This window comes from Mycena indigotica (assembly GCF_014461135.1).
Source record: "Mycena indigotica strain 171206Taipei chromosome Unknown Mind.scaff0015, whole genome shotgun sequence".
NCBI lineage: Eukaryota > Fungi > Basidiomycota > Agaricomycetes > Agaricales > Mycenaceae > Mycena > Mycena indigotica.
The window spans coordinates 1,174,362-1,194,743 of record NW_023503014.1 but is presented as its reverse complement, the minus strand read 5'-3'; the positions used below and the strand labels follow the sequence as shown (position 1 = coordinate 1,194,743).

General features: G+C 48.7%; 1 protein-coding gene across 1 annotated transcript; it reads left to right on the top strand.

Moving 5' to 3' along the window:
• Positions 1-1,966: 1,966 nt before the first annotated feature.
• Positions 1,967-8,484, top strand: MIND_01339800 (Multidrug resistance-associated ABC transporter protein; the record flags this gene model as incomplete). The annotated part of the gene is made up of 36 exons (XM_037369843.1): positions 1,967-2,287; positions 2,335-2,589; positions 2,635-2,811; positions 2,856-3,007; positions 3,056-3,774; positions 3,824-3,898; positions 3,941-3,960; positions 4,016-4,066; positions 4,119-4,183; positions 4,231-4,243; positions 4,292-4,323; positions 4,373-4,444; positions 4,496-4,511; positions 4,559-4,913; positions 4,962-4,991; positions 5,038-5,271; positions 5,322-5,374; positions 5,432-5,481; positions 5,526-5,601; positions 5,652-5,955; positions 5,980-6,148; positions 6,201-6,344; positions 6,393-6,513; positions 6,560-6,714; positions 6,764-6,789; positions 6,836-6,938; positions 6,990-7,137; positions 7,189-7,420; positions 7,471-7,493; positions 7,545-7,670; positions 7,722-7,927; positions 7,977-8,032; positions 8,082-8,093; positions 8,147-8,247; positions 8,297-8,320; positions 8,365-8,484. 36 exons carry the CDS (start codon positions 1,967-1,969, stop codon positions 8,482-8,484), a joined length of 4,836 nt encoding a protein of 1,611 aa, XP_037213839.1.
• Positions 8,485-20,382: the final 11,898 nt, after the last annotated feature.

The window sequence follows — 20,382 nt, the reverse complement described above, 5'->3', positions numbered from 1 at the left end:
AAATCAATGATGCCAAGTACTTCGCCTTGCTCCAAAAGATGTTCAAATCCTACAGCCCAACCACGACGGATACGAGCCCAACTAATTTCTGATTTGATGTTCATTTTATCATAGTGCCACTTGTGCTGAATTGTGCCTTGGAGAGATTCATCAAGCTCTTGACGCATGGCAGTATGACATTTAGCAATGCCGTTATTTTCACGGCCAGTATCACTAAATGTGAGTAAAGGAATTGCTGCAAATATTTTAGATTTTTTCAGTAAAAAAATAATAAAAATAATAAAATAAAATAACATCAGAAAAAGAGAAGTATTTAAAAACTTACTATTCTCTCGCCTTGCTGCTTCAAGATAGTATCCAGTAACAAGAGCTGTATTCCGGTTGGTCCACCATATCTTGTTCCAATGAAATCGTCCGGTGTATGGATCCATTCCTAGATGCATATATAGGCCAAAGTACTTCCATTTGTCATGTTGATCAAAGGTCCAGATCTCCATTACACCTGCACTGTAAAAACGTGAGCGTTTGAAGCGAGCACCATATCTCCGTGCAACAGCTTCTGGCTCAATAGTCCGCAGAATATCAAGTAAATCCTTTCTATAAATCTTTATCAGTAATTGAGCATAAATTTATAAATTAATTAAACTCAGGGATCTTAATACCGTGCTCCCATCGAAGCACAACCACCAGTGACCGTGCTCCCATATTAGGATATGCTGGTCGGAGGCTAGCAATGATTTGTGGCACATTGGCATATGCATTTGGCTGGTGCTTCTGCTGGTATGTGCCAAGCAGGTTAAGCCGCCGCCGTGCCCGGAAACAGCTTGAAACACTAGCATAGGTATGAGATGTTTTCCCTAAAGCCAGCCAGTACACAACTTACCTGATTGTATATGCCTTTCCCCGGAACTCAGGGTTCTTTGCAATATCCTCCTTTATTGCTTCTATCATGCGCTTATCACCGTACCCTCGAGTCCAGTAATGGTGGATCTTCGGATCAAGCCATTCACAAGGAGCTGGGAGCAGTATAAGGAGGATTTGCTGAATTTCACCACTGGGGGACCTACGAAGGGGCATTGCAGCTGGAAGTTAAAGGCAAGGTAGATTGGCATTATCGATCGGGTACATTCGGTCCGTTTCTGATACTGATATATTATCTCCGGGGTCCTCATGTCAAACCCTGTCATCGCTGACACTCGGGTAACACCCGGCAACGCTGGCGGCATGTCAAAATCTGACATGACCACCTTCTGTTGCAATTATCACCGTACCCTCGAGTCCAGTAATGGTGGATCTTCGGATCAAGCCATTCACAAGGAGCTGGGAGCAGTATAAGGAGGATTTGCTGAATTTCACCACTGGGGGACCTACGAAGGGGCATTGCAGCTGGAAGTTAAAGGCAAGGTAGATTGGCATTATCGATCGGGTACATTCGGTCCGTTTCTGATACTGATATATTATCTCCGGGGTCCTCATGTCAAACCCTGTCATCGCTGACACTCGGGTAACACCCGGCAACGCTGGCGGCATGTCAAAATCTGACATGACCACCTTCTGTTGCAATACTGCTCACATACTTTTCCGTCCCATCCCGTCCAAATTACGTCCGAAGCTGTTGGCCCTCGCACCTTTATGGCCACGTCATCGACAATCATCAGCGTGGGAGACAACATGCAACGACCCAAGACTCGAAAAGCACGCACCTCCGCTCCGCCGTCCTCCAGCGACGTCTGCATCCTCCCTATTGAGGTGGTAAAAAAGGCCACACGATGTAAACTCTTTGGCTTTGGCCCGGCACTACGATTTATTTATACTCCGTGTCCGGCTATTTCGGGTCCCATCACTGACAGATCGCTGATTTTCCAATTAGCCGTCTTTCTCCCACCCACCACCGCAACCGCGAAACTGACTCCTGGGCGCTTGCTGCCCGTACAAGTAGCGGTGTTCCTCGGAAACAAGGCGGCCAATGGACCTGTCGTTCGCCATCCCCCAGGCCGTCCTGCGCCACGTTGCTTTCCGCCATTCGCTGGGTGACGATGATGCCCTCCTGCGCCTCCCCGTTTACGCCGCCGCGGTCTCTGCGTCTGTGCTGCTGGTGCAGACCGGGGTGGCATTCCGCTCTCGGGGAGGGTCGACGGGGGCCACGCCGGCGATTGGCTGGGGTGCTATCCTTGCGTGGCGCGTCACGCGGTTTGTCGCTACCGCGGCAGCGTTAGGGCTTTCGGTCGCGGTGGCTATTGACGAGGGAGATACGTGGCAGGAGATGCTGCTTGGAACGGGGCCATATGTGCGCTATCACTCTATCTTTTTGCTGCCTATCCTCATTCCTTACAGCTCTACGCGGCTTTTCTGTCGTTCTTCACCCTAGACCCCCGGAAGTACCGCCAGCGGCTCGTGTGCCACGCCAACTTCGTCCTCCTTGCCGCGTCCGCGCTCTACATCTACCGCGACGTCATGCCGCTCGCCACATTCACGCAGGAGCCGCTCGACCGTGGCGCGAAGATGGTAGCCAAAATTGCATTGGTGTTCTTCAGCGGCCTTGTCGTGCCGCTATTCACACCACGGCTCTACACACCCGTCGATCCCTCTGTGCGTGCATTGAATCCGCTGCAGCCTCCGCTGATGACTACCCAGAACCCGCAAAAAGAGCTCAACCCTGAGCAGACCGCGTCGGTCTTCAGCTTCGCGCTCTACTTCTTTCTCGACACCATCATCTTCGCCGCGTATCGCCAGAAGGAGGTCCCCGAGGACCAGCTCTACGCGCTGTGCGACACCGACGGGGCCGAGCACCTCAAGCGGCGCAGCTTCAAGGTGCGTAGTCTGCATCACAAATACTTGGTTAACACAAGTTGCAGTTCCTCGATGTCTTCTCCGGCGCCAAACAACGCCACCCGTTCTTCGGCCTCATGCGTGTCTATTGGAGAGAATTCGCAGCCCTGTTTGCGCTCGTCGTCGTCCGCTGCCTCGCCAACTACACGGGGCCGTTCGCGATGAACCGGCTCTTGCTGTAAGCTGTACATGTGCAGGTTGCCAGAGCGCTGACTCCTTTCCGAAGGTACATCGAGACGCGCGACCAGCCCGACAGCCACGTCGTGCGCCCGTGGGTGTGGATCGCGCTCGTCGCGGGCGGGCCGCTCATCGGCGCGCTCGCGTTCCAGGCGTACATCTTTGTCAACACGCGCACGCTGGTGTGGACCGAGTCGGTCGTCACGCAGCTCGTCTTCGCGCACAGTCTGCGCATCCGCGTCAAAGCGGACAGCAGAGATGATGAAGACGCTCAGGCAGCGGCGACTGACCAACAGCCCGTTGCGGCGGCGGTGAGTGAGTCCGGGAGCACGAGCGCGGCTGAGGGCGATGCGGAATCGACAACGATCCAGCCCAGTTCGGCGAGTGTCCGCTCGTCGAGCAGCAGCAGTGCGGCACAGAAAGACGGCAATCAAAAGACTGCAAAGCAGGCCGACAAGAAGGCGGAGGAGAAGGGCCAGTCGATGGTGGGGAAAATCAACAACTTGGTGACAACCGACCTGTGCGTGATTCTTCCGCTCGTCCAGCGTCTGACTCACGCGCTCCAGCGGCAACATCAGTGGGTGTTCCTGTCCCTCCTGCGCGACACGCTGAGCTGGTGTATAGCCGACAGCCGCGACTTCATCGATCTGTTCCTGTACATCCCGCTGCAGCTGGTCATCGGGATATACTTCCTGTATGTGCTCCTCGGGTGGTCCGTGTGGGTCGGCGTCGCGTCGATCGTGCTCCTGGCGCCGCTGCCGGGGTACAGTGCGTTTCGTTTCTCATTAGAGCGACAAGCCGCTTGACCGAGAGACAGTGGGGAGCCTCGTCGGGAAGGTGCAGAAGCAGCGCCTGAAGCGGACGGACGAGCGGGTGTCCAGTGTCAGCGAAGGTACGGTGCTCTTGCGTTTGGTCATCGACTGACACATCTTAGCCGTCAATGTGCTGCGGATGGTCAGCTCGATGTAGTTACTTCCGCGATATTGCTGCTCACGGCTTCCCATCACAGATTAAGCTATTTGGCTGGGAACAGAAGATGGAGGACAGAATCCTCGAAAAGGTGGTGTATATACTGGCTGGCGCTGTTCACTACCGTGCTGACACACCGACAGCGCGACCTGGAGCTCTCCTGGATCCGCAAGCGGCAGTTCATTGAACTTATCAGCAGCACTGTTAAGTATGACATTGTTCCTTGGTCCTGTGCTGATGCTGACCTGCTGATAGTTTTCTCATCCCTGTATGTCCCTTCCTCGTGTAATCAGTCGGCATGTCTCAATAGACCTAGGTGACCACAATGGTCTTGACTTACGGGACCTAGTGCGCGATATCCATTGTTTCTCGCACCGGTGCGCTAACCATCAAGCAGCACCTTGATTATGAAGGAGGCGTTGACGGCGTCAAAGGTCTTCTCCAGCATGACCATATTCGACTTCCTAAGGTATGCTGAGATCCTTCTAGCTCCGAAAACTCGCTCTGACAGACCTAATAGGGAAACCATCGCCATTGTAGCCGTCTATTCCAATCGTCACAAGTGTACTTACATTATTTCCAGGTCACCTACCGCATAAACCAGTCCATGTCGGGGAAAGTCTCGCTCGACCGTCTGTACGCGTTCCTGCGCGACGTCAGTCTCCTGTCCGCCCAGATTACACCGCATATTCACACCCCGATACAGACAGAGCTGCTCGACGAGTTCAGCCCCAAGGACACAGACGCCGCCGCACTGCTCGGCGACGCGGCCGCCGCCGACGAGCGGATCGGCTTCCGCAATGCGCCGTTCGCGTGGGCACGGGAAGCAGACGGGGCGCGGACGCGGACGCGCGCGCGGCGGTTCCAGCTCAAAGTCGATGGCGAGGTGCTGTTTGCGCAGGGGAAGATCAACCTCGTGATCGGCCCGACCGGCGCTGGTGTGTGCCGCTCGCAGTCGTGGTGCGTCTGCTGATCAATGGAGACAGGCAAGACATCGCTGCTTATGGCGCTGCTTGGTGCGTTATTTTCGTTCATGGCAACGCAATGCTGACTGGACCCGAGGGGAGATGCACTTCATGCCGTCCACGCCCGACGCGTGGTACAATCTGCCGCGCGCGGGCGGCGTCGCGTATGCCGCGCAGGAGTCGTGGGTGCTCAACGAGACGATCCGGGAGAACATCACGTTCGACACGCCGTATGACGAGGCGCGGTACCGCAAGGTGCTGTATCAGTGCGCGCTGGAGCCGGACTTGAGGCTCTTCCAAGCCGGCGACCAGACCGAGGTCGGGGAGAAAGGTAGATTTTTCGCTCGGGACAGTGATTTGTGACTAAGGCTCCGGGGGTAGGGTTGACACTGTCCGGAGGGCAAAAGGCGAGGCTGACGCTTGCGCGGGCTGTCGTAAGTCATCTCATTATTTATGACTCATTAGCTCAAGAGGTCGAAACGTGTGTCTAGTACTCAAATGCGAAGATCCTCCTCCTGGACGACATCTTGGCTGCGCTGGAGTATGCCTTACCTTTGCTTTCTTCCTGTGCTTGACTTGTTTCAGCGTGCATACTGCCCAATGGATCGTCGAAAAACTCTTTGGCGGAGATCTTATCGAGAACCGCACGGTCATCCTTGTGGTATGTCCTTAATCTCAACTGAATGGTATAGTATATTCAACTCTCAAAAGACGCATAACATCGCACTCACGCGTCCCATCGCGGACTATATCGTCACATTTGGTTCGGACGGGCGCATTCAAGCGCAAGGCACTGTCTCGGAGCTCAGCAAACGCGGCTCCGTCATGGCCCAGATCGAGGCGGCTGTGGCAGAGGATGCGGAGCAACTCGACAAGCAGCAGGAGGTCATCGACCCGAAGGTGCCCGAGGACAACAAGCCCAAGAGCGGCGACGGAAAATTGATTGTAGCGGAGGAGATTCAGATGGGCCACGTCAGTAGTGCAGCACGCAAGTCCTTTACTTCTCGCATGCCTGGTTTTGGCTGACTTGCGTCCACAGTCAAGATGTATTTCTCCGCGATGGGCGGGAAACATCCGGTCATGTTCTTCGTGATTCTTTATGGCAGCCTCTTGTTCAACCAGAGCTTCGTCATTTTGCGCACGTGGCAGCTTGGGCGGTGGGCAAAGCAGTATGATGATCGGCCACCCAGCGAGGTCAATGTGGTCCTGTGAGCAGCCGCGTATGCATAATTTGACTTGCTGACCAGTCACTGCTCCCAGAAACCTCTCGATCTTCAGCGGAATCGTCTTCATCTCGACTTCTGCGCTCAGCTTCGTGTACCTCTTCCTCGTGTTTGGCCAACTGCGCGCATCTAAAATCATACACCGCCACCTAATCGAATCGGTGCTTACCGCGCCGCTGCGGTGTGTACTTCCTGGATTCGAGTGATTCATTCTTAACTTCCCGTTTAGCTGGCTCGATGTGACGCCTGTCTCGCGGATTCTTGCGCGGGTGACGAATGACGTCCGTGCCGTGGACGACTCGATCCCGCGACAGATTTGGCCTCTGTCGGCGCTGCTCAGCTCGATGCTGGTATGTCCTCCGTTCTGAACTTGTGCTCCCTCACTTCACGGCTTAGGTGCGTTTCGGTGCGATTCTGCTCTATGCACCGGTGTTCTTCTTCCCGGGCGTCGCCGTCGGCGCGTTTGGCGCGTGGATGGGGCAGGTCTACATTGCGGGACAGCTCCCGGTCAAGCGTCTGATGTCGAATACCCGGGCCCCCGTTCTTGCTCAGTTAGTGCCACACTTCTGCTGAAACACCACTTTGATCACTACCGGACAGTTTCGGCGCCGCCATCGCGGGACTCAGTATGCCACTATTTTCTGGTTGCAATGGATCTGACGGCCCGCACAGCTTCTATCCGGGCGTTTGGAGCCCAGGAAAAGTTTACAAGGGAGTCTCTTGTCCGGATCGACAGATATACCAGAGCCGCGCGCAACTACTACAACCTGAACAGGTGAAGTTGTCCACACGAGGTCTTCTGCTCAGGCTGCTGACACATTCGCAGATGGATAGGCATCCGCGTGGACATTCTGGGAGCGGTCTTCTCGGCAAGTCTGGCAACATACCTGCTCTATATTCGCCCCACGAGCGCGGGCGACGCCGGATTCATCATCAGCATGGCGCTGGTGTTCACGCAGATGCTTCTCTGGGTCGTAAGTTTGCTTTGCGCTGCCTGCTCATTCTAGGGTGCTAATCACGCGCAGGTGCGGACCGTGAACGACTTTGAAGTCGAGAGCAACAGCCTCGAGCGGATCAAGGGCTACCTCGACATCGACCACGAGAAGCCGGCCACCCCTTCGGGCGTGCCGCCGGCGTATTGGCCTGCCAGCGGAGAGCTCGTCGTCGAGAATCTGTCGGCGCGGTACTCTGAGGACGGGCCGAACGTCCTCCATAATCTGTCTTTCCGCGTGAAGGCGGGGGAGCGTGTTGGAATCGGTAAGTTGGGACTATGCTTCGGGGTACGAGAAAGCTGAATGCGCGTGCAGTGGGCAGGACAGGGTCCGGAAAGGTCGGCTGATTCACAAATATGACGATACACGGTTGACACAGTGGAATTCAGAGCTCACTAACTCTCTCCCTCTTGCGCTGCATCCCAACTGACGGTTTGGTCTCGTATGACGGTCTAGACACCTCGAAGCTCAATCTCGATGCCCTCCGTTCGAGTATAACTATCATTCCCCAAGTTGTAAGCTGTTCCCATCTTAATCAGCAATGGCAGGTGTCTGATTCTTTGCAGCCAGAGCTTCTGAGCGGTACCCTGCGCTCGAACCTGGATCCGTTCGGGCAGCAGGACGACGCCACCCTGAATCATGCATTACAGGCGGCGGGGCTGGCTGCTCTGCAGAGCGACATGGACGACGGCCGTATCACGCTTGATAGCCCTCTGTCCGCTGGGGGCGGGAACTTGAGCGTGGGCCAACGCCAGATTTTCGCGCTGGCCAGGTGAGTTTCGAATTAACTTGCATACTAGTGTGCGCTAACAATGGGAAAGGGCAATCGTACGCAAGAGCAAGATACTGATTCTTGACGAGGCAACGTCTGCCATCGGTATGTAGACCGGGCTGTTTAGGCCGCGTTGCGACTGATCGGTTCCCAGATTATAAAACCGGTGCAGCGCTTCTCGGATATCTGACATTGATCGTGCTGACAATGATCGTCTAGACGCGATAATCCAGAACTCGCTGCGCCAAGAGCTGCAGGGCGACGTGAGCCTGCTCACCGTCGCGCACCGGCTGCAGACAATTATGGACGCCGATAAGATTGTAAGTGTTACGGTTCTGGTCCCGCAGCTGCGACTCTAACTCTCCGCAGATGGTGCTGGATGCGGGGAAGATTGTACGTCTTTTCTGCCACTCAATTTATATGCTGAGGTCCTACAGGTGGAATATGATGCCCCCAAGGCGCTCCTCCAGATCGAGGGCGGAAAGCTGCGTGCGCTGGTGGACGAATCTGGCGACAGAGAGAATCTGTACCGGATGGCTGGCGTTTTATTGGATTAGTGTTATTATAGTTCTTGTGGATGTTGGCTTGATATACTTATCATATTTGTCCAACTGGCTCATCAAGCCGTGCGGGAATGCGCGCTCTCTTTACTGCCAATTTCCCTCTACTGTGCCCTCCACCCATATTCACCCTGCAGAGGTCATCAAAGAACCAATTTTGATGGACACCTTTTGGCCAAAAAATGTAAGTTTAATTTGCTTTAGGAGTACTGCACTATACTAGTACTAATAACACTCTTCCACTGGGTTCAATTTAATAATTATATTTTTGTATCTGCACCAGGTTATTCTAGTACTGGCCAGAATTATATTATGGTTGATTAAATATTGAATATGTTCAGAATATTATGAATCTATTATGCCCTTCGGAAATATGATTATGTTTGAATATATCAAGTTATATTATGACTATACTCTATTATAAGCCCAGAATATTTAGCTATTGTAAGGTGGATGATCATAGCTATTTTCTCACTCCATGCGCTCAGTCATAGTACTGATCCTAGTCTAAGTGAGCCCTACTTAGCCCTACTTCTGATAAATATCACATATTATCTATTCGGAAGGACTTAAGAAGAAGGTCTCTGCTTATTGGCAGCCTTTGATTTTTGCGTTCTCTCCATGATCTTCCGCTCCCCCCACGCCCAATGCGGGCTCTCCTCCCCATCACCATCATCATCCAAATCCACATCCTTGGCGCTGAACGCCACGAACCGCGGATCACGCGGAACCATCTCGGTCCACCCGCCGCGGTACGGCGGCACCGCAAACACCGCCACGCGCAGCGCCGGCAGTCGCCGAATATCTTCCCACACGCCGGCGATCATCTCGTTGCCGGTCCCGCGCAGCGCGACGTGCGTGACCTGCCGGAGCTGCGCGGGCCGTGCGCGCAGCAGCGCGAAGACAGCGGGGATCGTGTACCACCCCGCGTCCGGCCAGGCGGACGCGATGTGCACGTGCGTGAGGCGGCTGTAGAGCGCCGGGTCCGGGTCCGCGCCCAGGACGCGCCTGACGATTTCGTCAAGCTCCGGCACCACCGGGCCGGCAAAGCCCACGCCGTACCGCGTCGCGAAGAAGAGGACCGACTCGCGCAGCTTGGACCCCCGCGCGGGGTCTGCGAGGAGCGTGAGCCGCGTCGGGCGGATGCGCAGCCCGGGCCGGAGTAGCTTGGCGATCTCCGCATCACATACTTTGAGGTGCTCCAACCCCGGGCAGCGCTCGCCCACCAGGGCCCAGAAGTCGTCGAAGAGCTGTGGCGTTGGGATGCGCAGTGTCAGCCGGCGTAGCCCGGCGAGGATGTGGTGGCTCTTAGAGCGGAGGGTGCTGCAGAAGGTCCGGATGGCGGAGATGGAGGACAGCGTGACAGAGGCGTAGAGCACAGTTTCTGCTGCCCGCCCGACGGCCTTCGAGCAGACCGCCAGTGTGAGCGCGCTAGCGGTGTCCGTCCGCGCGGAGATACGCACGATGTCGAGGAGGACGTCATCTGGGAGGAGAGCAGCGATAAGGCTTGAATTTGTGGGCTCAGGCTGGACGAGAAGCCTGCACAAACATTAAGTATTTTGCATTCTGAGCTGAAGGCACCCGCCATTTAATCTTGTTCAAGCTTTGAGGCTTCAGCAACGACAGGCTCATGGGGGTGTGGAGCAAGGAAGGGCGACAGTGTGGCGCTTGACGTCAAGGATGCGGGAGAACATCATCTGTTTATAATAGTGCAAATACAGATATGATATGGACCCGGATGTGATGGTGTACCATCAGCCATCATGCCAATCCCCGCATAACGTCCGGCATGAACACCGGGGTTTCTGCTCAAACATGGGTCCTAAAGTCGGATTCATTTATGATAAATAGTGGACAAAAAGATGTATATTTTAACAACTTAGAAAGCTAACAAATAAACTCCAGGAACAAATATGTAAGAAATTGGGGTATATATTAAGTTATCAGATTGGACTTAACTCAAAGCCAATATCAGCTGACAATCTTGTGGCTAGCCATTGAATATACCACAAGATACAAGACCATATATGTTAAAAAATCAGGGATAAGGTCTAAAGTATACCTATATATATATATGAGAAATAGGTCAGGCTGTGGGTCAGGCCATGCAAGGCTTCTCCTAAGAACGCACACCCAGAACAGAACAGATGGATTGTTGGGCCTGCAAGCCAGTGTTGCACCGAAGCCCTAAGGCTTCGACCTCCCCTAAGGTCTAAGGGCTTAGACTAAGCCTTAGTGTAAGGCTTAGTGTATCGGGACTTTCGGCTCTGCGAAGCCTAAGGCCTTGGAGTCACGCAGTCACATCATGATGTAATATATGGAAATTTTCTTCTCTGATTCTCGCACTCGCGATGGCTCAAGGGACCGAGCGGCATGTCCTCTGGTCATACTTCTGGGACCGGCCTGTCAAGTGCCGTGCAGAACAGAGGGGGTTTCTACTATAGCTAACAAGCCAGTAGCTGCCTGACACGAATGAACACAAGACCAACCGGACCGGAGAGGAGTCGGAGCGGACAAGGTCCGCGAGCGGAGAGGAGTCCGGTTGAAGGACAAGAGAAGAGAGGAGAGTAATCGGAGTCGTTCCGCACAGAGGAGGAGTGCAAGTAACGTTTATAATCAAGCTAAAGTACCGTAGCTACTTTAGCTGCTTAAATACTACGAGTAAGTAGAAAGGGAAGACCATAAGTAAGTACAAGGTACGGAGTGCATATGGAAAGTAACAAGCATAAGGACATATGGAGATATAAGTAACAAGGCGAAAGACATACAAAGTACAAGGTCGCCGGAGCGACCGGATCGGCCCGGCCAGAACAGGAGTCACATACGTGCTGCCTGCCATGCATGTGTTGCCTACTTCCAGACCAACCCAACCACAGCATTGGGACGATACGCGACCTTGGGAGGACTTGATGGAGCCAGGGGAGAAGGAGGCTCGATTTGAAGCAGCCTGCAGGTGCGTGACTATGAACCCTTGCATTTGCTTTGACTCATGTTTATTAGTGTGTAACCTCACCCATGTCAACTGCAATGGTGTACCCAGCTCCCTCGCCGCACATATCAACGGCTTCTGTGGTCAAGCACCCAAGTACAAGGCCGACTCAGAAGAGAAGGCCAAGGCTGCTAAAGCTCCTGTTGCTCAGCCTGTTCTTGCTGCGAGCATACGAACCCATTTGGACACTGTGACGACTTCCCGAGAATCCGACTCTACCTCTATGCCGCCCATGAAGCGTGCCAAGCAGACAGTCTTTGGCATCATTTCGGCACGAGACTCCCAGTACTCTTCATCCGACGTCAACACTATCGAAAAGTTCGATCTTATTGCCTTGGTCACAATATCGCATAGTATGACAAGTGTAACAAAATTCCTCAAACGGAAATTTGTCAGTTGATCATTATGAATAATTGGATCAGGTAATAGTGGGGTGGTGTGATTGTACAGGGTTAGCAACAAGTCGACACACCTCTAGCTTCGACACATATAAGTTCACACTTAAACATACCAAAGCCGCCTTCCTTTCTTCAATCCTACTTACTATAACCCTTACTTCTTTATATATAAGGCTGCTATGAGCATAGTGGAAGACTTATCGTTTCACACTGCGCTTCCAGTATTTTATTAATCAATTTATGTTCTTGTAAAAAGTTCTTATCATAGCTTCCCAAAAGTACCAATAAAATGCAAAAAATGCAAGAGATGCTAAATATAGAAACAACTCTATAAACAAATAGAACTAACAGATTGTAGTTGGTGTGTTCTGGGCTCTATGGAAAGTATATCCATGCTGTAACCCATAAGAGCAAAAGATGATAAAACACCAACTTCAAGCTAGCAATGTCCAGAACAAGCAGTTCATCATCATTTTAAAGTTGAGCTGATTCCTGTTGGGTAGTGTTGCTAAAAGCTTTTATTTGTTTTTTAGTCTTTTAATAGGATATTACTGATGGAATTGTTGTAGTTTAAGTGATTTGATGGATGTGGAATGATTTTTAATTGCCATCAGACATTTTGATAAATATATAAGGATATACTGCAGGGATCTGTAGGGGTACAACATAACGCATAATGGTACCTTTGTTGTGTTGCAGCTTGTTGCAACATGTAATGCATAACAGGCCTGGTGTTGTAGGTCTGGGATATTCATTTTAAAATAATAATTTTAGGTAATTAAATAAATTGGAAAAAAGCAAAAAAAAATAATAATTCATATATAATTTACATCCTCAAGTTGGCCTATAGACTCCAATCCATCTATGTCTGTCCCAGTTGAGACAGCATCTACAACTTCTGCCAGTGGAATATCTGAATCATCAAAAGTGGACTCATCCAATTCAGCCTCTGCTGCTCCTTCCTTCTCAGCATTGGTTAAAATTCGATCAAGCTTGGCCGCCCCACATCGATTGCTGATCTCCTGTGCAAGTGTCGGATCTGACCTGAGATATCCGAGGAGCGCCTTCTCGCTTGAGCGACCATAAAGACAGTCTTCCGACAGGCACCATGGTGAATCAGGGACTTGGCATTTTGCAAAGCTCTGTTTGATGAGCCGCTGACCCTTGGAGGTCAGCAAGAACTCATAAAGTTTGACTAGTGGCATGACTGCCATGTCCTGAAGGGGCCCAATATGCTTCGGAAAGTGCACATCAGGAGGAGCCACACCCTGTGTAATCTGGTTGCGCGCATATACTGTGCAAGCCAAGCCTGAAACTCTTGCTTGAGAAAATGCTTGATGACTCGATTGAGACCCACATCACATGGTTGAGCAATGCCGGTACAGCCGCCAGGAACATAGATAAGAATGATATGTGGAGCTTCAGTGAACACGAATTAGCGGAAGCCGGTACTCATATGAACCGGATAAATGTCGATATATGCAATCATCATCTGATCATCGGGGAGACCATCGTCTTCGATGACTTGACGTCAATGCGGCTCGAGGCACTCAAGGACCCAGATCTTCATTGTATGAAGTGTTGCGAAATGACTGTTGCCCTTTTCACTCTTTGCGGGTGTGAACATGAAACCATGCTCCCTTGCTTGTTCCATCCCAGGTGTGTTAGGACTTGGTAGCGAGGCGTCAGTTTTTCCGCCAAAAATGCAACCATTTAGAGCTCTCATTATAATATCTCAATTTAGAGATAATAGAAATTTGAACCCTTCAACATCCTATAGATAGTAAGCCAACCTATAGATAGTAAGCCAACTTTTTCTTATTATTTTCTTATCCTTTACTTATTTATCCTTAAGTTTTAGGCTGGGGAAGTGTGAACTTGTCCGACGTTTTCTAAAAACTGCATACATAATGGGATGATACTACAGCCCAGGCCAGTTTCATGTCTGAGGTTCTGGCTTTGCTTATCAAGCATCAACTCAAACTACCTACAATACAATTCTTAGAGGATCTAAAGGCTGTTAATTATGGGTCAAGAATATTTAGCTTGGAGGATGTTTTAGTCTTATAGGATAAACTTGTTTAGCAATTCCAAGAGAGAGGGAGAGGGAGAGGGATACTTGCCCCCATTGCTGCTTCCCTATGCCATAAGAAATGTAACTTAAAAAGCTCAACTTAAAGGTACTCTTATCTCTAAACTGCTTCTCATTGCTTAACACATGCACTCAACAACACACACACTCAATAGTGCACCTTATAGCTAATATAGACTCTAACATCTACAATCCTGTAGTGTTTCCTAGCTTAAAATATTATAGGTAGTTAATAGCCTTAGATTCACCTGTTTAGCCTATAGTATACTATACATTATTAGTGGCAATAATGCAGGTTGCTACTGATAAGCCCCAGCGTTATTAATGAAGGGGGGTGAATAATTGTAAAGTCTAAGGTAAATTTTCACTAAGTCCAGTATGTAGAAATGAATAAAAATAAATAATATAATACAGACCATTTTTTCACCAATCTCCTAGAGTAACACTACGTGACATGTGACACACCTGGCACTAAGATGTTGTTGCCTGCAGGTCACTTGGGTGTCCTCAGCAGAGCAAAGCCTTAAAATCATTAACATGAGATTTAGTAGTTACATCTTATTTTCTCTCTCTCCTTTATCTTATCTTCTCCTTAAACCACTTCTAAGGAGGTTCTAGTTGTTTGGGCCTTAGTATTAAGATGTTATTGCCTACAGGTCCCTTAGCTGCTCTCAGCAGAACAAAGCCTCAAAATTATTAATACAAGATCTAATAATTATTAAGTCACACCTTCTTCTCTTTTCTAAGTCCATCTTGTCTCCTCTTCCTTAATCAGCAAACCTGCCCTCACCTGTAGGGTTATTAGCTATTACTTAGGTTAGGTTAGAAAAGAAGGATACTATACACAATAGTTTAGATTGGCTACAATTCTTTAATTGTAGAGTTCAGGAAGGTGCAAATCTTGATGGGGGATGTATAGAACACGTCATGGGATCTAGATAACATGTCAAACATGCTCAAACAAGCCTCACCTTGCTTACCTTTCCCTTACTTGCCCTGGGGGAGTTAAGGTGAATCTTGATAAGTTGTGAACAGGTTTCTACGAGATTAGGCGCGTTAGAAAGCCCTTGACAGCGTGATTTCAACAACACCTTATATGGCCCAACCGGCCCCCTCCCTGTCAAGAGTGTTGGACTTGTGCCTCAAGTCTTTAACTCAGCACTGAAAGCGGGAGGGTCGTTTAAAGGGGCTCAATGAGAGCCTTTAAACGGTATCCCTTCCTTAGCAACATCCCTGCCCGTTCCTGTTTTATAGTGCTTTTACTTGAACTTTATCCTCCTCCTATCCCTCTGTCCCTCTGCATAATAGCTGTTTTGGAAAATACCAGAGTCAGACAGGTCAATTTCTGCATTGCTACCCACTCCCCTACCTATCCTTGCTATGGCTATTATGTTGGCAGGCTTAACCTTATTAACATAATTTTTACTTACTATACCTCGATTCTAGCTTAAAGTAAAGAATATTATTGAGTTCTATTATCTGTACCTTACCACTTAGCTAACAACCTCCTCATTGTCTTTGCTAACCTTAAAGCATTAGCTTAACCACTGCTTACATTACTACTTTATATTCTTGTCTCTAGGCTCTCTAGCATACCTTTCTTACTGCTAATCCCTCTTAGGATATATCTTCTCTTAGGCTAGCTTACGTCTTTGCCAATATGTTCCTTGGTCTTGCTACTGCCTTATACTTCTAATTTTAATTTAGTCAACTTGTTATTTTGTTTTCCATTCTCTCTACCTAGCTTTGCTCCTTGTAAAGTTAATAATCTTAGCAAATATTTTTTCCTAAGGTCTCTAAATTTAACAACCACACTATAATTAACGATGTTGAATTAGCCCTTAAGTTCTATCCACAGGTGCATCGCATTTTGCTTATACTTTGTTAAGGTTTTTATATTTTCTCTAGAAATTCACCACTTGTGCCAACTATGCACTACTTGGTCTTTACTGCTACTAATATTGTATCGGCAATGCCTGCACTTTTTTTTTAATGAATTTTAGATTTGCTTGGCTTCTTGTTTTGCTTTTTTTCTCTAACTTTTCTTCAGGCCTCTCTGGTATCTCCTAAGTGCTGCTATCTATCATGCTCTTATTAATTTTAAAACTCCTTCTCTTCCCCTAGCTGTTATAGATCACTTTTCTATACTAGACCCTGTCTTTGGAGACCTGCATTCTCTAGCCCTCTCTCATCTCTCCTAGCTTAGAAATACCCAAGTCTAACTAAGAATTTATTTGTTGAATTTTCTCAAATTTAATTTAATTTTCTTGAATATTTTGACAAAATTTTCTTTTTTTTTTTAGACTTATTTCTGGTGATTTATATCGTACATTATTCTGTTTATTAAATTGCTTGTTCCTGTGAGTACTTGTGCTTTTCTTCTAGCTAATATCATAGATAAGAACTCGACTTTTTTAATTATCAATTTTCTATTTTGATATCTTTTGGAAGATTTAGACTGGCCATCTGTGTAGCCCACAACACACTGTATATTATTAGTAGCAACAATAGATGTTGCCACTGATAAGCCCCAGCATTATTAGTTGAATTCCCCAAGTGGCAAATAATTATAGGTAAAGGGGGGTAAATAATTGTGATGTTTAAGACCAAATTTTGTTACAAGACAGGTTGACAGCTGATCTGCTCCAGAGCACTGCTGGCAGCCAGGGAAGTTGTTGCATCAAAATGTGCATTGCATTTTGGTAGTCAGTTATATCATTACCTATCTGGATTCCAAGCTAATTTCTGCCTTCAGTAGCAGCTTCAGTGATGATCGGATTTATGGGCCTTAGGCAGTTAGGAATGTTGCTAAGATGTTGCAGTTTATGACATGATGAGTATACTATCTTAGTAGCACAACCACCCAGATATCTGTGCAGGCATTGTTATTCTGTTGTTAAGTGTGAATCTAACAATTTAATCACATCAAACTGCAGACTCGTAGTAATAGCCGCGCAGGCTGTAAATCAACAGTTACAACAGCTGTAGGCTGAATCATAACTATCCTATTGATAGGAGATGGAAAATGCTTAAGAGCACGGCAAGAACTACCCGTAAGCTGTTACTGTCGACCCGTGGCTACGGCCATAGGCAGCATTCCTATCTAGTTCCACATCTTGCACCTCTGCAATTTCCAACTTTTTCTCCTCTGAATGTTTAAAAAGCTCCTCCTCCACCTCTACTTCCAGGTTTCCATGCTATTTCTAATGTGTCTCAGGCTAGATTAGCCAACATTGGTAATGTTTTTTCTATTCAAGGTCTTGTCAAATGTCGCACTAGAGATTTGATTTATAATATTTGTGTTACTGAGGCTGCCCCATTCAGAGCCAAGGCCAGCACTCGTTGTGCACAATCTAACACTCTCTGGGTTACCAGTTTCTTGGATTTGTAGGACAGTATCTACTCTAATTTTGATCATCCTCCACCAGGTCCCACCCCTACTCAGTCAATCAAGCACTACCCAGGTTTCTCTTTATCACTTAATAAAATCATTTTGATGATTTGTTAAGTCCAAATTTGGAAATTCTTGAGTTCAACTCTAGCTGAAGCTATTATTACTTTCTTGGTTTCTAGTCACATTTCTAATGTCTAAGCCCTTCTTCCTCTTTAGAATCTTTAGGGTCTCTAATAATTCAGGGTCTTCATCTTCATCAGAGAACTCTCTAGGTGGTGGTGCATTTTTTTGGTTCTGGAAAGTCTTGACCAACTCTTTCTTGGGACCTGTGTCTGCTTCTGTCTTATAACCACAGCATCTCTAAGACCAGACACTTGTCCTTCGAAGTCATCCAACCTTACATCTCTCTCTTCAAGCTTAACCCTTGGAAATCTTTCAGACCTTTTGATCTCTGGAGCATCTGTATTAAGTATCACTTCCACCAGAGCATAAGAACATTTCTACCATTTCAATCAGGTCCTTTAATTTAATTGGGTCCTCCCTCCTATTATTTAGCTATGAAGCAGCAGCAGCACCTTTTAAGCAGTAGGATCTTCCTTCAAGAGGTTCCTAGTGTTTATAGCCAATCTAAGTGACTGTGCAAAACCTTTCTCTAATGTTGCCAGATACTTGGTGCAAGCTTCCGTATTTAAGGTAGCTTAGATAATTTGACCACTATAGCCTTAAACTTCATGCCAAACTTAGCCAGTCTTCCTTCTTCAGTATACCTTATATCCCTATACTCTGCACACAACTCCGCTAACTCCTCCAGAAAACCTATATCTTCTTTATCTGCCTCTAGACATACTTTCATGACTACAACTTCTGGATATATCGGACTAGGTGTGGTGTTGACATGAACAGTAGACAGTCACGGGCCAGCCGCACCTGTTGTCCGATATCAACAGTTCGGAAGAGCTGGGCCTTGCAGATGACACAAAATGCACGGGCAGACGCCAGACAGGCGCGCAATGCCTCATTGTCATCTGCGATATGGAGGATGATGGCCTCTAGGAGCTCTTGTGACAGCAACATGGCGGTTAAGCCAAGTCGAGAAGAAAGATTGAAAAATCGATGTCACGGGTTTTATTGGATCACCCAAAGTGGCAAAATCTTCACACGGAAATGAGATATCATTGCAATTTCACCTAGTGCTGGCCAGAATTATATTATGGTTGATTAAATATTGAATATATTCAGAATATTATGAATATATTATGCCCTTTGTTGATGACTTGAATATGATTATGTTTGAATATATTATGTTTGAATATATTATGTTATATTATGACTATCCTATATTATAATCATAGAATATTCAATTATAGTAAGGTGGATGATGACAGCTATTTTCTCAGTCTATATACTCAGTAATAGTACTAATCTTAGAGTCTGAGTTAGCCCTACCTCTGACCTTGATAGTCACATTGGGGTTTCAGCCAAAAAATGGTCCCCTAAGCAGAATTTATATATAAGAAATAGTGGTCCAAAACAAGAGCCTTTTTTGCTACTTTGATTTATATGCAATAACAGTTGCAAAAAGTGTATCTGATTTACAGGAAATCAAGTACTCTATTGGGTTAACAAATATAGCATATATTGTGACTACCCTTTTCCTGACCATGTTTTGTAGACAATAAGTGCTCCTCATTCGAACCCAGGTATTTGTCAAAAAATAGTGTCACATTATTATTACCCAATTTGGAGGCGCTGCTAGCTAGCAAACCTGGCAAGCCTGTTGCGGACAGGGTATTCCCCAAGAAAATACTCTGTACAAGACAGGCGCCCTTCAAACGGTAGGTGACCCTTCGAACGTGGCCGCACCGAAGGGTCCTTACCACCCTCTTTAAGTTCTCAATATAAATAAAATTACTAACGGTGAAATTACAGGTAACGGACACTGCTCTGGGTGGCTATGGCTCTGCTTCCAGCCATGGGCTGTCCAATGAGAGTAGCCCAGATGGAGGAAGGTCCCCGCGGGGAGTGCTGGATGACACGAGAGCCAGCACACATGCTCACAGTCCCCACACTCCCTAAGGGAAATGCAAGCTGAAAGGCCTGCAGCAACACCGCACGCGTTGGAACGAGCTGTGCACCAGCTTGCTGTTAACACAGAACCCGGCCACAATGCACATGTGACCGCGCCAGAATATGGCGGAAACCACCTTCTAAAGGCCCAAACGGTGCTGCACGCACTGACACTACTGCTGCAAGTGGTGCTGCCCCATCACAAGGCGCAGACCACCCAACAACAGCTGCTGCATGCGCTGCAAACATCGACAAAGATGATAACAACCCCTTCCTCGAGGGAATACACCCTGACCATTGGGAAGAGGCTTACTTGGTGCATAGAGAAGGTCGCCAGTACATTCCCCCACAAGAACAGACTAGACCTGTTCATCATGTGACAGCTACCGTCCAGATTCCCCCGAGAAATGCTACTCAAGGCACAAACGGCAACCGCCAGCAATGCAGACGAGCGCAACGCAAACGGAAGACGACCAAAGCAGCAATTAAATTAGGCAATGGGAATGTGAACCTGTAAGGGCAACCCTGGAGACTCCGACGAAAGCCTAGCAGGGGAGGATCCAAAGTGTGAATAAAAGCTACAGGAAATACACGGAGGGACCGACCTAGCAGGGGAGGATCCAAAGAGAAGAAACTCTAAGGGTCCGCCTGCTAGGGCGCCAACTATATACTGGTCGTCCGTAACTGCCGACGTAGAGCGCAGAAGGCCTGAGCGGCGTCGCAGGCTCTGTCCCAAGGTGATCGTTGGGAGGGTCTTGACGGATCGGTGATTGTGCGGGCGAAGGAGGCCGTGGACGATGGTCGGGGTGGGTCGGAGCGTCCGAGGGGGCGCCGGTCGGATGCCCCTCGGATGCGTTTGGAGGGTCCGAAGGAGGCCGAAGCGGGGGTTCCCCTGACAGAACCCGCAACATGATAATAGCAAGTGGCCGGAAGCCTAGCAGATTTTGTCCGAGAG